This window comes from Mesitornis unicolor, unplaced genomic scaffold (genome assembly GCF_000695765.1).
Source record: "Mesitornis unicolor isolate BGI_N332 unplaced genomic scaffold, ASM69576v1 scaffold18690, whole genome shotgun sequence".
In the NCBI taxonomy this organism is placed as follows: Eukaryota; Metazoa; Chordata; class Aves; order Mesitornithiformes; family Mesitornithidae; genus Mesitornis; species Mesitornis unicolor.
In genome coordinates this window covers 1-12712 of record NW_010160491.1, presented here as the reverse complement: position 1 = coordinate 12712, position 12712 = coordinate 1, and the positions used below count along the sequence as shown (strand labels likewise).

Here is a 12712-nt window from a genome sequence, read left to right as displayed (position 1 = left end):
CCTCGATCCCGGCAAGCAGCGGGAGGCGGAAGTGACACCACTTCCGCTAGCGACGTGCCGGGAATGGGGAGAGCGAGGCGAGGAGGCAAGGTCAGCAGAGTGTCGTACGGGCGAAGGGCGCTCTAGCCAGAACGAACCATAGAGCGCAGCTAACGGGGCGGGAGCGGACGGGGTTGGCGAAACCACCGGAAACGGGGGGGAAGAAGTAGAGGGACGAGACCATTAGGACAAAGTGCGGTGCTGATTCTTTCTTCTTTTTAAAATAAATTCTTTTCTAACGAGCCGCAGCATAAGAACCAACGCAAAGACACTGACAGCCACGTTTGCTTTATTGAAGGTCTTAAGCAGGGAGGCCAAGCCCGCCACAAACCGTTCGCACCGGCGCAAACCAGCACAAACCAGCACACCACTTCGCTTCCAGTGAGAATGGTGCAGCAAACACCAGGCCAGCCCCAGTGCATGGCCCTGGTCACCACCAGCTCGGCCCCGTTTCCGCATCGGTGTGGCGAGTGTGGCAGCAATTACGGCTGCTGAGAAGTCACAGCCAAAGGTTAAGTGCGTCATTATCTGAAGAGGTAAAGCCGCAGCTGGGCTAGCACTAGACATTAACTACGAACTACACATCTTAAACTCATGCTGTACATCAGTGTGTAACCTATGCGAAGTTGTAAACGTGACGCCCCGCCGTGCTGAGGCACGCTGCAGGGTCCAGGCTGCGAGGTGTGCGTCCCCCAGCACACCAGAGCAGGCAGCCTCATCTCCCGGGCAAAGGATTTGCAGCTCCACGCTGGCAGAACCATGGCACAAGTGTCTCCAGCACGACAGCCATGGCTGGCTGGTGGTCAAGCCTTTCCCAGCACAGCAGAAATGGTTAACGAAGGTCAATGTCTGAACTGGGAACACAACTGAAGCCTTTGTGGGAAGAGCGATCTCACTCGCTTGCACCAAGCTACTGCAGTTACTGGTATTTGGTGTCCTAGATATGCTGCTCTTAGTCACTGACCTTACCTTGGACTACAGCCAAATTACACCTCAGATAAATCACCCTATGCTACAGCTTATGCTTGTTAACGTGTGTCTACCTTTACACCCCCCTCCCACCCACCTCAACTGGAAAGAGTATGAACTTGAACAGCCTCTGTAGCTTTATATATACCAGAACTAATCTTAACTCTCCAGGTTTCATACTCTGATCACTACCCCATTAACACACATTTCTTGATCTGCTGGCTAGCAGGCAGCCTCTCCAGAGCATCCCTGCCTCAGTCAAGAGCTGTAGCAGAACCCGAATTCCCAGCTCGCAGCACAGCAGGCTGACAGGCTCACTTGCCAGTCAAATCCATCAACACTACAGTACACTATGTTTTGAGTTTAAAGGCAAACCGATCATTTCCTTTGTGAAAGCACATCTATCACCTCAGCTAAGCAAGCTACGTATGCTAGAGTAGTAGGGGTTGTATGTCCCAGTCCTCCATAGCTAAGGTATCCTACAAGGAAGCAGAAAACCAAAAGAAAGCATCACGCTGCTGCCAGTAACTTGCCAATAACACAGCAGACATGGCCACTTTTTAAAAGGTTTTTCTGTAAGGGCATAGCTCTGTGTGAAAAAAGTTGTTCACTACTGAGTGTGTAACATTGGGATTGTGGGCTGACATGAAGAAAAAAGAAAACAGGTTCTTTTCTGCTGATAAAACCAAATTCAGTCAGGTGCAGTGCAAATCTGGAGAAAGCGAGATCTTTCTCTGTGCTGTAACACGTGCTGCAAGTTACACGAGCCTGTGGCGGCGTGGGGAAGCAGAGCAGTAGTTAGTGGGCACTACGACAAGAGGAGAGAGAACAAACCATCCCAAACCACAGCACCCTCAGCCACCTCCTCACAGCCCAGCCGGGGCCCGTGGCACACACCCACACATCACAAAGGAGCTCTCGCAGAACGTTTCACCAGCTGCTTTCTCCACGGTGACAGTCCATCCTGCGGCCAGCCATCGGGGCGCGAGCGTCGGGAGCATTTATGGGAGCACTGGACCGAGGCTGAGCTCCACGTGATGGGTGAGCCAGATGACCTCAGCAGTGTGATCGCCTTCCTCGCTGGCCCGGATTGGAGCAGTGAGGTTTTTAAACTCGTGCTTCATCTTGAAACTCACGGTCACTTCACCCTCTTCTTTCTGTGGGGTGACCTTGATGAAAACTCCTACTTTATTGGCTTTTCTGAAGGCAATGACGCTGCAAGGCAGAAAACAAAAGAACGCTGCATCAGCCAAGTTCTCACACAATTGTTCCCAGAGATTTATTTCAACACCACGTACCAGGAATGCTCAGTTTACGGCTGAATGTGCCCTGCTAGAATAACTTACTCCCTGCTGCTCTTCTTGCAGGGGGCCCACAACCCCTCCTGCCTCCCCATCAGGATGTGGGTACCCCCTTATGCTGACAGCTGCTGGCAAATCCCTCAAACAGAATGTGCCTGCTTTGGCTATGGGAGTTCTGTACCCAGCTGTGCAATGGGGAAGGGCCACAGGATATGGCTCCAGTTGCTCTGTAAGAGGCTGCAGAACATATTCTACTTTGAAGGCTGAAGGCAACACTTTCACACACCCTACCGTGTAGTTCTCACTGCAACCATGAACCCCCTGTTTGCAAAAGAAAGGATTATGCAGAGTATTCCTGGAGAGAATTAGCACCACGACCTATGACTCAACCGCTGTAACAGCACACCTTGCCTCAAAGGGAACAAACATCTCCTGAACCAAAGCACAAGCAGGAAGACTTGCATTGCTGATCTCCGACTCCCTCAAACCACCACCACACCCCCAAGAAAACCCGAAAAAAACCCCCAATCAAAAAAACTAAACAAAACATGCTGAAGACAGAGTGGAAAGCAAGTTACTTGGTTGAAGTGCCAAGCTTTTAAGGGACGGGATCTGCACAGAACAGACAACACTCACTCAGGGTCATCCTGAAAGTCTTGAGGCTCTGCCAGCTCATCATATTCTGCTGCAGCATCTTTGCCAGCCAGAATAAGCTCCTTGGGAGGAACTGCCACCTGAAACAGAACACAAAGAGAAGCCTTTCAGCACTGATAACCACCTACACTGCAAGCAGGAGGGAGCTCTCCCCTTCTGAGGGCTACTTTACTATGGTTTAACAGAAAAGAGATTTATCCTTGGCTTTCCTCTGCTCTGGTACCACGTGGTTACCACCCTACCAGTGAAATATGTTGGGATTTCTTGCTTGGGTTCTGGATTCCAAAGAACAGACACAATTTCAAAACACTTTATGAGCAGATGTTTACATTGGGGACAGTCATTTAAGCTCTAAGGAGGAAAATACAACACAATCAGCAGGGACTGAAGGACATTTGAGAAGTGTGACCCGTGGAAGGATAAATGTGAGTGGAAAGCCTTGGAAGAGGCCTAGGCTTGCACAGCAGGAGGGTGCAATACCTTGGCAGTGCTGTTGATGTTGTCAGGGTCTCCCTCCTCACACTCCAGCAGTGTGACATGTGTGATGTTCTCCACTGGATTGGTCAGAGTCAGAAGGACTTGGCTCTCCTGGAGAGATTCATAGATCAGAGTTTAAGAAGCAATTACTCTAAAATCCATTGTTACTGTTGGCACATCCATCTTCTGCAATAGATCATCTTAAAAAATTGCATCGCATACACTCAATGGATGGATAGTGAACACTCCCAGTGTGTCAGAAAGGTGCCAATGCCATGAAGCACTCTTTCTTAATATAAGAAATACATGTCTTTGGAATCTAGGCAAGATCTCAACTTCACACCTTTTGTTCTTCAGATACCGGCATGTGTGTGTGGTGCCAGACGTCACACTGCACGGCATCTGCTCCTGCAGTTCATGCAATGTTACTGCAACTGGTCCCTTAAACCCTGCACCCTCGCTGAATGGGGTAAGCGAAGCCCTCAGGGAACAATCATCACACCATGTCATCTTCCAAAAAGATCCCATTTCCACACCTCCCAGCTGTGTTTCACCCTAAGATATTTCTGGAAAAAATTACTGACCTTCATGTAGCGCAGGTTGGGAATAGACATGATTCTCACTTCAGGGATGTAGTTACTACAAAGAGAAGAAAGCAAATGACCATGATGGACCGTGCTGCTGTCTATATCCTACCTCTTGAAGCAAAGGGATGTATTCACAGACATCCATCTAACTCATTCAATGTTATTAGAGCTTAGGTTACATTAAATAAGAAAAATGAAGTGCCATTTTGCTACAGAAGCCTGATCCTACAAAATCCTGCTACTGTGTGGGGCTGGCACAGCATGCAGTGCCTTTTTCAAACTACTAAAATCTTCAGCAAACTTTTATAGTAGATCAGGAAGCAAACCTATTACAAATAAGGGAAATATATTTAAAAAGGCGATTACACCAACCTAAGAGATGACACAACCATACAGGAAGTCAAATCAAGAGCACAAAATAAATGAAAACAGAAGGCATTAACTAAGCATGGATATGTGATGGTTCTCCCCAGTCCCCGTATCTTACTTACACAGCAGCCAGTTGGATCTTGAATTTGATAGATGTTGGATTGAATTCTGGTTTGCTCAGGTTATGTTCACATTTCTAGAGACAAAGATATTTTAGTCAGTACCAAAAGATAGTGTGCAGTCACACACCGAGGAGTCAGAGCTGCAAGCACCGTGCCGTTAGTCATTACATTACTGGCCTCTACTACAGTGCACATAAAAACCTTGGGGTGTGCGTAGCCATCACTGTGTCAAGTTACTGACACTCCAAAAATGTCATATCCAGTACTATCAGTGCAATCTCAGAAACATGAGATTTGGAACCTGGCTTAAAAACCCTTGGACACTCACTGACTGCAGCAGGAAGAAGGCAAAAATACCTGTAAGCCTTTTGACTTATGCTCCAAAAGCCATTAAAAAAATAAAAATCAAACTGGAACTCAAGACTGATCTCCTCATAAGCTACTTTTAAAATACAGGCTCAGCCTGACATTACTCATTAAGAAAATACTCTGCATTTGCAAAGCATTCTGCATCTTAAATACTTACCAGAATATTGCTTTATTATTCTGGGAACTAGATAAATATCCCTGTTTCTTACAATCATAGTTGTTTAGGTTGAAAAAGACCTTCAAGATAATCAAGACAAACCATTAAGCTAGCACTGCCAAGTCCATCACTAAACCATGTTCCTAAGTACCACATCTACATATCTTTTAAATACTTCCAGGGATGGTGACTGTACTACTTCCCTGGGCAGCACTTCCCTTTTTCAGTGAAAACTGGGGTTGTTTAGACTGGAATGGGGTTGTTCAGCCTGCAGAAAAAGAGGTTCAGGGAAGACCTTATTGCCCTCTACAACTACCCAAAAGGAGGTTGTAACAAGGTGTGTGTTAGTCCCTTCTCCCAAGGAACAAGTGATAGGTCAAGAGGAAATGGCCTCAAGTTGCACCAGAGGAGGTTTAGATTGGATATTAGGAAAAATTCCTTCACTGAAAGGGTTGTCAAGCATTGGAACAGGCTTCCAAGTTCTGTAGCCCAGAAAAAGCACTTTTTTGTATTTAACTACCTACCCGACAGCGCAGTGAACGTTTGATCAGGAGATGCTTATGACGTGGGTAGAGCTGGGAAGCGCAGATTGGCTGGAAGTCAGGCTGCAGCAGACGCTGACGCAGAGTTGTCACTGGATGCACAACAGAAAGCAAGACCAAATTAATGCCTGACTCAGGCACTGAAACTCGAACTAGATCGTACATATGCACTGGCCTAAGAGCAAGTGTGCTGTGCACTGCGTGTGGACATACTGCAATCTCTAAGGAACTTAATTGCACCTGCACCAAATAATTCAGAAGCCACTGGCAAGTATCACTGTTTCTAGCAGCGAACGGATGGAAGGTAAGAGCTGTAGAAAGGGCTGCCCTGACTGGGCATGGTAACACCAGAGCAACATCAGTGTCAGCCCAGGAGAAACAAGGGACCGTGATCTTTATTCAAAGCTCAGCTGGGGTGGAAACAGCATTTTGTAATAATTTAGAAAATAAGTTCTTTCCTCACCAAGGGCAAATCAGCTTTCATACTTCTGCTACCCTCACAGCTGGGTGCTGCACGAGTACAATATACAGCTTCTCAACAAGGAATTTGCGTAACTCAGACTCACACACAGAATTAGTGACTACATAGCTCCTGAGGCAAGGAACTCCAGCTGCCAACTTCCCATGGGTTTCTCCCAGAAACCAGGCTCCTCACTGTTCCCAGTGTCTAACAGGCAGTGAGCCACCTGGCAGTCTTTCCCTCACTGTGGGGAACAACAGAAGTTGTCTTCTTTACGAGCATCACACTCTCACCATGCTGACAGTCTCATGAGAACAGGAGACCAAAAGGATCAATCCCTTCCATAAACCTTTCATGAATTAATATTGGCAGACTTTGTAGGCCTACAGGACTAGCAAGAACATCTGCCCAACTTGGAGCCACCTTATTAGGAAGTCCACATCGCTCCCTGTTCCTGCAATTTTATCCCATTTGCTCTCAAGTTTCGTTGGCCAATTTGCAATAGTTGCTGCTCAAATCTTGAGCCAGCTAAATAACTGGCATCTGCACGCAAGCCGATGTCAAAGTAATGTGCAATTGTTACTTAACAGGTCAGTTAAGGTTCCAACTCCCCAGCGGCTCAGCTACTTCCTTATCTCCTGCTATTATTTGAAAAAGGACGTCAACTCTTTTCTTCATCCAAAAGTTGACACTTCACATGCAGAGAAATTAAGGTCAGCAAGAAAACGAAACAAGCATTAAGAGGCCTGACGTATTTGGCTCTGAGCTTTCGACAAACAACATGAAGTTGAGGCTGCATCCAAAGTTACCACTTAAAAAGTCACGAATTTCCCACCATTTTAATCCCAGCATAAAAATTACTAAAACCTTGGGCCTTCAGGAACCCCACCGACAAGTTTCCAGACACTGCCCATGTTACAAAATGTAAGGGCAAAAAGTGACAAAACATGAAGGTGTTACCTTCTGTCAGATTGATAGGTCTTGTGTAGTAATCCTCAGGAAGGGGTTCCACCTCTTCCACTGCATCAGCTGGCTCAATCTTGATCTCCTTCTGGTCCTCTCCTTCTTTCAGCCTGAAGTGAAGTGAGGGACAACTCAGTCATAAAGTACGGCACGCAGGCTCTGACAGACCGCAACAGCAGTAACTGCGTGGTAACACAGACGGCAGCGAGAGCTGAGACTGCAAGACAACAGGAACTGCACAAGGATGTGAGCAGTCACTTGTTTCTATTAGGAGAAAGCAAAACATCTGGAGCTGCTGCACAGAGATGCCCAAGGATCTTATATCTCTCTAATGGTCCAAAGAAAAAAGCTTTTTTTCACTGCTATGTGCTAATGCATTCGTAATCTTTCTGAAGTTGCTTTACTCTTCTGTAGGAGGTTGCCTGCACCTCTTATCCTTCCCACAAGAACAATCCCAACCCTGACACTCACGAGAGTCCAGCGAGGGCACTGATCGGTGCTCCAGGCCTCTGGCGCTGCAGCCTGGTTCCCAAGCCATATTTGTCCTAAAAGGTAAAAAGGAACTGTCAGCTTCAGATCTGCTTCTTGCCAGAACAAAAAGACCTACTGCAAACTCATCCTTTGAGCTGCATGACAAGCATAGGGAGACAAGCAAAGGAAAGCAAAGAGGGAAAGGTATTCAATGTTTCCCAAGATTTTTTTTTTTTGCTCAAACTGTTAGTAAGGAAAAAAAATTACCACTGCACTGCAGACAGGGAGAGACAGATGTGGTTAATGCTTCTCAAGCTCTTTCCTTAAATCACCAGCCTGCACTACTGACACATTTTCCCTTGCTTTTCTTTTCAGAGCAGCTGCATGTCAAGTAGTGCTCTCGCTCAACTGCCAAAAGAACTGGGTTGACATGGGTGTGCATCCATCTGAAATGTTCTGCAGCACTACTAGAAGGTTCAGCCTCCTACAAGCCTTGTTACCTACAGGTCTCTCTCACCAGGCACCACCAATTGGCTGGAATAGCTGAAATACTCCTCAGCTTTCTATAGCTGAACTCTACACAAGGTACTCAGAAATCTTCCCGCCTCTGGGCAGGACTGAAAACCTGAATTCTGATTAAATGAGAAATCCAAGCATCAGCCTACCTGGGTGACTTTTCATGGATCAGAAGACTTGACATTAATGCCATTTGCCTTAGGCAGACAGACAGCTGCATCTCAGCCAAGCCTTGTGAAGGAATGCTTTTCAAGTGTATGTTACTTACCCAAAGACACTGCTGTATCTGTAAACTAGCAAACAATATTTTTTGTAACAGATGTTACCCTCTAACTCATTAGCCTTCACGTGCCTTTGTTCTATGCTCATCCAAGTCAGAGGCCCTGAGGCAAGGTGAAGAGTAGGATCAGTTACTGCCCTTCAGTTGGTACCGTAAGAGCTTTAACACCAGCAGAAACTGTGAAAAGACTTACCACTACATGTATAGTGTGTTGCTGTGGAGAGCCCCCAAAATAGCAGCAGGTAGCAACGGAGACAAAAAATGCAGCCATAAGACACAAGCAAGTGCACAGAGCAAGCACAGTTAATTGAGAAGTAGCAAGCATCGGCAGATCCACCCAGCTAAACAAAGTAAGCATTTACCTGCCAGTTACAATAAACAAGTCATTCAGGCCACAACCAAGTCTTAAGGTTAATCTCAGATGAGACTTCATGCAGAAAAGTGCCAGACAATGCTGATCTAACTGTTACTGAGCTGTGGTATGCAACTGTCCTGAGAAAGAGCTACTGACAGTATTGTGACTGTGGTTGCACTGCATTTCACTGCTGGATAACATATGCCTTTGCATGGCAACCATAAACTCTTCCGGCATTATCAGAGAGGACTATTAGAGAAAGAGGAAATGTAATACACAATAATGGGTGTAAAACTACTTGTCCCTAAAGAAACCCATGTGCCCCAGCACATTTTCTTCACATTGTTAGCAATAATAATAAAAAAAAATAAATCTGAGTAGCCCTATTGTGCTACCAGCTATCTAATTTTCCCAGCTGAGCTTGTTGTACACCACTTTTCCTGCCCTGAGAACACAGCACTGCCAGCTCACCGAGAAGGCCAGAGGCATGTAGTTTCGGCGTCTCACCAGCTTCTTCCGGTCCCGCTCGATCTTCTCTTTCTGAGCCAACTGCTGGTAGTACTCAACCAGTTTGTTAATCTGGAGAGATGAAAGGGAACAGATACTCAGTGAAAGGGGAACAAATGCCAGATCAGCTGCAGTATTTGCTTGTGAACAAGCTGGGGTTCCTGCAACTTGCTTCACACTGTACCAGCTGTATTTTGAAGGATATACGTTAAAGAAGCCCATGTGTCTTAACATGTCTTAAACCCCGCTGCAGGTGACAAACTGACCCTCCTTTGGAAATTATGTCTATCGGAGAGCAGTGTCCAATTCCCACAACTCAACACTTTGAGCTGCCTCACTTTTTGCAGTCAGGCAATTGAGACTTTGTTCACGCATCTGCCATGACTGGGCAAAGTAACATCATAAGGCCAAGGAACAATTTGGATTTGTGGAGCAAACAGCGTCTTTCCCCCACCCCGAGGCTGTTCACGTTTAGTGTACTGGTGACAAGGAAGGGTAGTAAAGGTGTAGTTCTGTTTTCCAGATCCTAGACATACTTTTGATTGGAAAACAGCTTTTCACATACATACGCAGCATACTCATTGGTGTTGCTTGAACAGCATTATTAGATACGGAGTTTTCAACTGAGTTTCTTCTGAAAAGGAGATTTTATACTGCAGTATCCACAGGAGAGCCTTTAAGAGGCCTTCCTTCCATTGAATTCAGTCAAAGTGGAGATTAGGAACTGGAACTGGTATCTGAAGGATTATATAGATGCAGAAAGAGTGATTGAGAGGGCCTGGCACCTCTAACAGCTCTTTCTAGCTGATGCATCTCAGCCTAAGCATGGCCTCCCCCCTCACTCACCCTCTGTGTGTGAGGATTCTCCGGCTCCTGCCAGCCACCACTAGCTGCACAAGAAAGAGAAAAAACAAAGTAGTTGGAGAAGATTTCCAGACTCCACACGGAAATCACATCTAGCACCTATCTATCTCAGTTTTACTCATAAAATATGACACTCCCGATGTCTGCTACACTTACCATCGCAATTCTTCAAGTTTGAGCCTGCACAAACACACTCCTCTGAAAGTTTTCCACAGGGAGGTTTGAGCTGGAAGACCTTCATCAGCATTTACACTGTGTTTTTAAACAACTGCTCTTTGAGAGATACTCGAGACAGGACCTAGAAGTCACTTTAGCAGCAGGTACGCATGTTTACAAGAACACTCTCTTATTACTGGCTGCTCATGTCCCTGCACCTTCAGCTCCGTTTTCAGTCACAACACTGGAAGTCAGACGATCTGCTTGGTCTAATCAGCCCCATTTCTGGAGCCCAACAGATATTTTCTGCATGTCTTAGGCACCAAAAAAAAGATGAAAGCTTTGTTCCAGTGCTGTCATGATAAGAAAAAACAAGTACAAACACTGACTAGCAACTCTGGAATAAGTGAACATAAGTGACAGAAAGTAAATTAGGTGTTTATGCTGTCAGATGCAGCAACTTCAAAGTCTCTGGAGGTACACAAACAAGATCTCAACTGTGGGGAGAACGTACCAACTAAAAAATCCCCTCGTGTGACAGCTTTCTCACCAGTCAGGTAACACGAGCAGGGTAGCAAGTCACACGTTCCACTAACTCATCTCAGCTCTTCAGATGAGACTTCAGCAACAAACCATTTTCCTGTGCATTTCCAACTGTGACTCAAAACCTAGACAGATGTTGCACACATCGAATGGCCAAAAACTAATTACAAAACACATAACTGGCTCCTGCTGTTACTCAGTTTTCTGTCTTTGACTGTCACTTACCGACAGACTTGTCTGCCATGCCAACATCTCGGGAAGTCCAGCGGCAAAATCCACAGGCCAGGTAATAAGCTTTCTTCATGGTAGTCTTGGCCGGGTCATCAGGGAGTGGAGCGGGAATGCTCGTGGCCCGCGTGGAAAGAGTGTGCATGCAGCAGGGGCAGTCAAAGCAGTTAGCACACCTGTAGAGGAAGGGCTGTAAGACAGTGCTCTGACAAGGATCTCAGGCCGTGGAAAGTGCTCTCAGCAAGCAAAAAAGAGATTAAACCAACAGACCTTGTCATCCTGTGCAACAGCATTAGGGAAGAAGGGCAACAGAGCCATCAACAGAAACAGAAGAGGTTTGCAGTCAACATGAGAATGGCAACAGTGAGAAATACTGGGTGATACTAAAAACCACTTTGTATGATGACAGCAGGTAACCAAAACAACTAGAACACGAAGAGCTCATGATACATCATGGAGAGACGCTTATTCCCCAAAACAGGCTAAAAGGCAACAAGAAGCGATGCGAGTTTTTAAGGGAGTTTCAGATACACATGGTCAGATGTTGATTAAGGAAGGAGCCATTTAAAATAACAAGTCTTGATGAAAAAAGCCAAAGCGACCTTACCTGTTCTTTTTCAGCTTGGCTTCAGCCGATGGCATGTTTTCCAGGCAGCTGGGGCAGTAGTGAGAGTCCACCTGATGAACAAGATGGTCACATCACACCTCCTGGCATGCACCTGTCTGGACAGCAGGCTGGCAGCAGCCTGAAACTCTGCCACATCATCTAACAAGGCTCTGTGTCTGGCAATGGACAGGTGAAGTCAGCGAAGGCTTGAGACATTTTTTTGGTATCTGAAATCTTAGCCCAATTCAGTCAAATTTTGATATTTAATAATGTAAGTCAGAAGGTTTCTCAAGTCAGGATAAGATTAAACTACTCTGCTTAGTAAGCAGGAAAAAGACAACTGGGTATTGACCTTTTGAGGTTACCAGAACTTCATCTTTCAGCTTTAACAGCAGGTTTTAATGCACTATTTTCCATTTATGTCTGAATTTATTCTCCCATCATACTTACACTATTCAGAAATGAATATATTTCAGAAAAGGTTTTGCATCTGTCTGCTGTCACAAACTAATTTTGTTAGTTAAAACAACAGGAGCAAGAAGGGAGTCTCCTTCCTGAAGGGAAAACCAAACTTACTGTTAAGCATGAAACACACAATGCCTGTACTCGTCACACCATGAAAAATTTGTGACAGATGTAGCCTGGTGACAAATCTCCTTTCTACTCTTCAGAGGCTTTGACATTTCCAAAGAGATACCTCTTCCACGATCTGGGTTGCACTGTCATTCTTTTAAGGCTTTTCTAATCGACCATAACTTCTTAATTCATCCAGACTTCCACAAAATCAATTTTACCAATTTTGTTATGACGACCTGTGAAGTCACATGAGCAGCCCCAGGACCAAGGCCTGGCCGTGCCCTGCCCTGCACAAAGCAATGCTCCCGACAGGCCCCTGCAGACCAGCAGCCATTGCCCCAGCCCGAGGATATCCTACAGCCCAAGGCTCCAGCCATTCCTGGACAAAGAACAAACCCTTCACAGCAGAAACCCCACTGTGTAATGGTGGAAAAAAGCCTGTCCAGGTGAAAATGAACTTATACCAAACACTACGAACCCTGACTTCATTATCAGAACAAGTACAATGCTCAAGTGGGGGGGTCTGTCACTTTGACGGCTGCAAACGCCACCACATTCAGCAAATGCAGCAAGCCCTGGGGGCCGCCCGAGAGCGACTCC

At 46.0% G+C, this 12712-nt stretch overlaps 2 protein-coding genes across 3 annotated transcripts in view; both read right to left on the bottom strand.

The window, feature by feature from the left end:
- Positions 1–223, bottom strand: part of RBM22 (RNA binding motif protein 22) — a 7886-nt gene extending 7663 nt beyond the window's left edge. The window contains exon 1 of the mRNA XM_010190199.1: positions 155–223. Within this exon, the coding sequence (XP_010188501.1) occupies positions 155–223 (69 nt within the window). The remainder of the gene's footprint in view (positions 1–154) is intronic.
- Positions 224–1616: 1393 nt separating this feature from the next.
- On the bottom strand, positions 1617–11607 carry DCTN4 (dynactin 4 (p62)). Of its 2 annotated transcripts, XM_010190170.1 has the most exons (13): positions 11537–11607; positions 10927–11105; positions 9985–10028; positions 9103–9210; positions 8470–8490; positions 7481–7554; positions 7007–7119; positions 5569–5678; positions 4519–4592; positions 4025–4079; positions 3444–3551; positions 2946–3043; positions 1617–2223 (listed from the first exon to the last, which is right to left on the bottom strand). In XM_010190170.1, exons 1-13 carry the CDS (start codon positions 11569–11571, stop codon positions 2010–2012), a joined length of 1233 nt encoding a protein of 410 aa, XP_010188472.1. In that variant the 5' UTR covers positions 11572–11607; the 3' UTR covers positions 1617–2009. The 2 variants fall into 2 exon arrangements, with proteins under 2 accessions (XP_010188472.1, XP_010188479.1); XM_010190177.1 differs by lacking the exon at positions 8470–8490.
- Positions 11608–12712: the final 1105 nt, after the last annotated feature.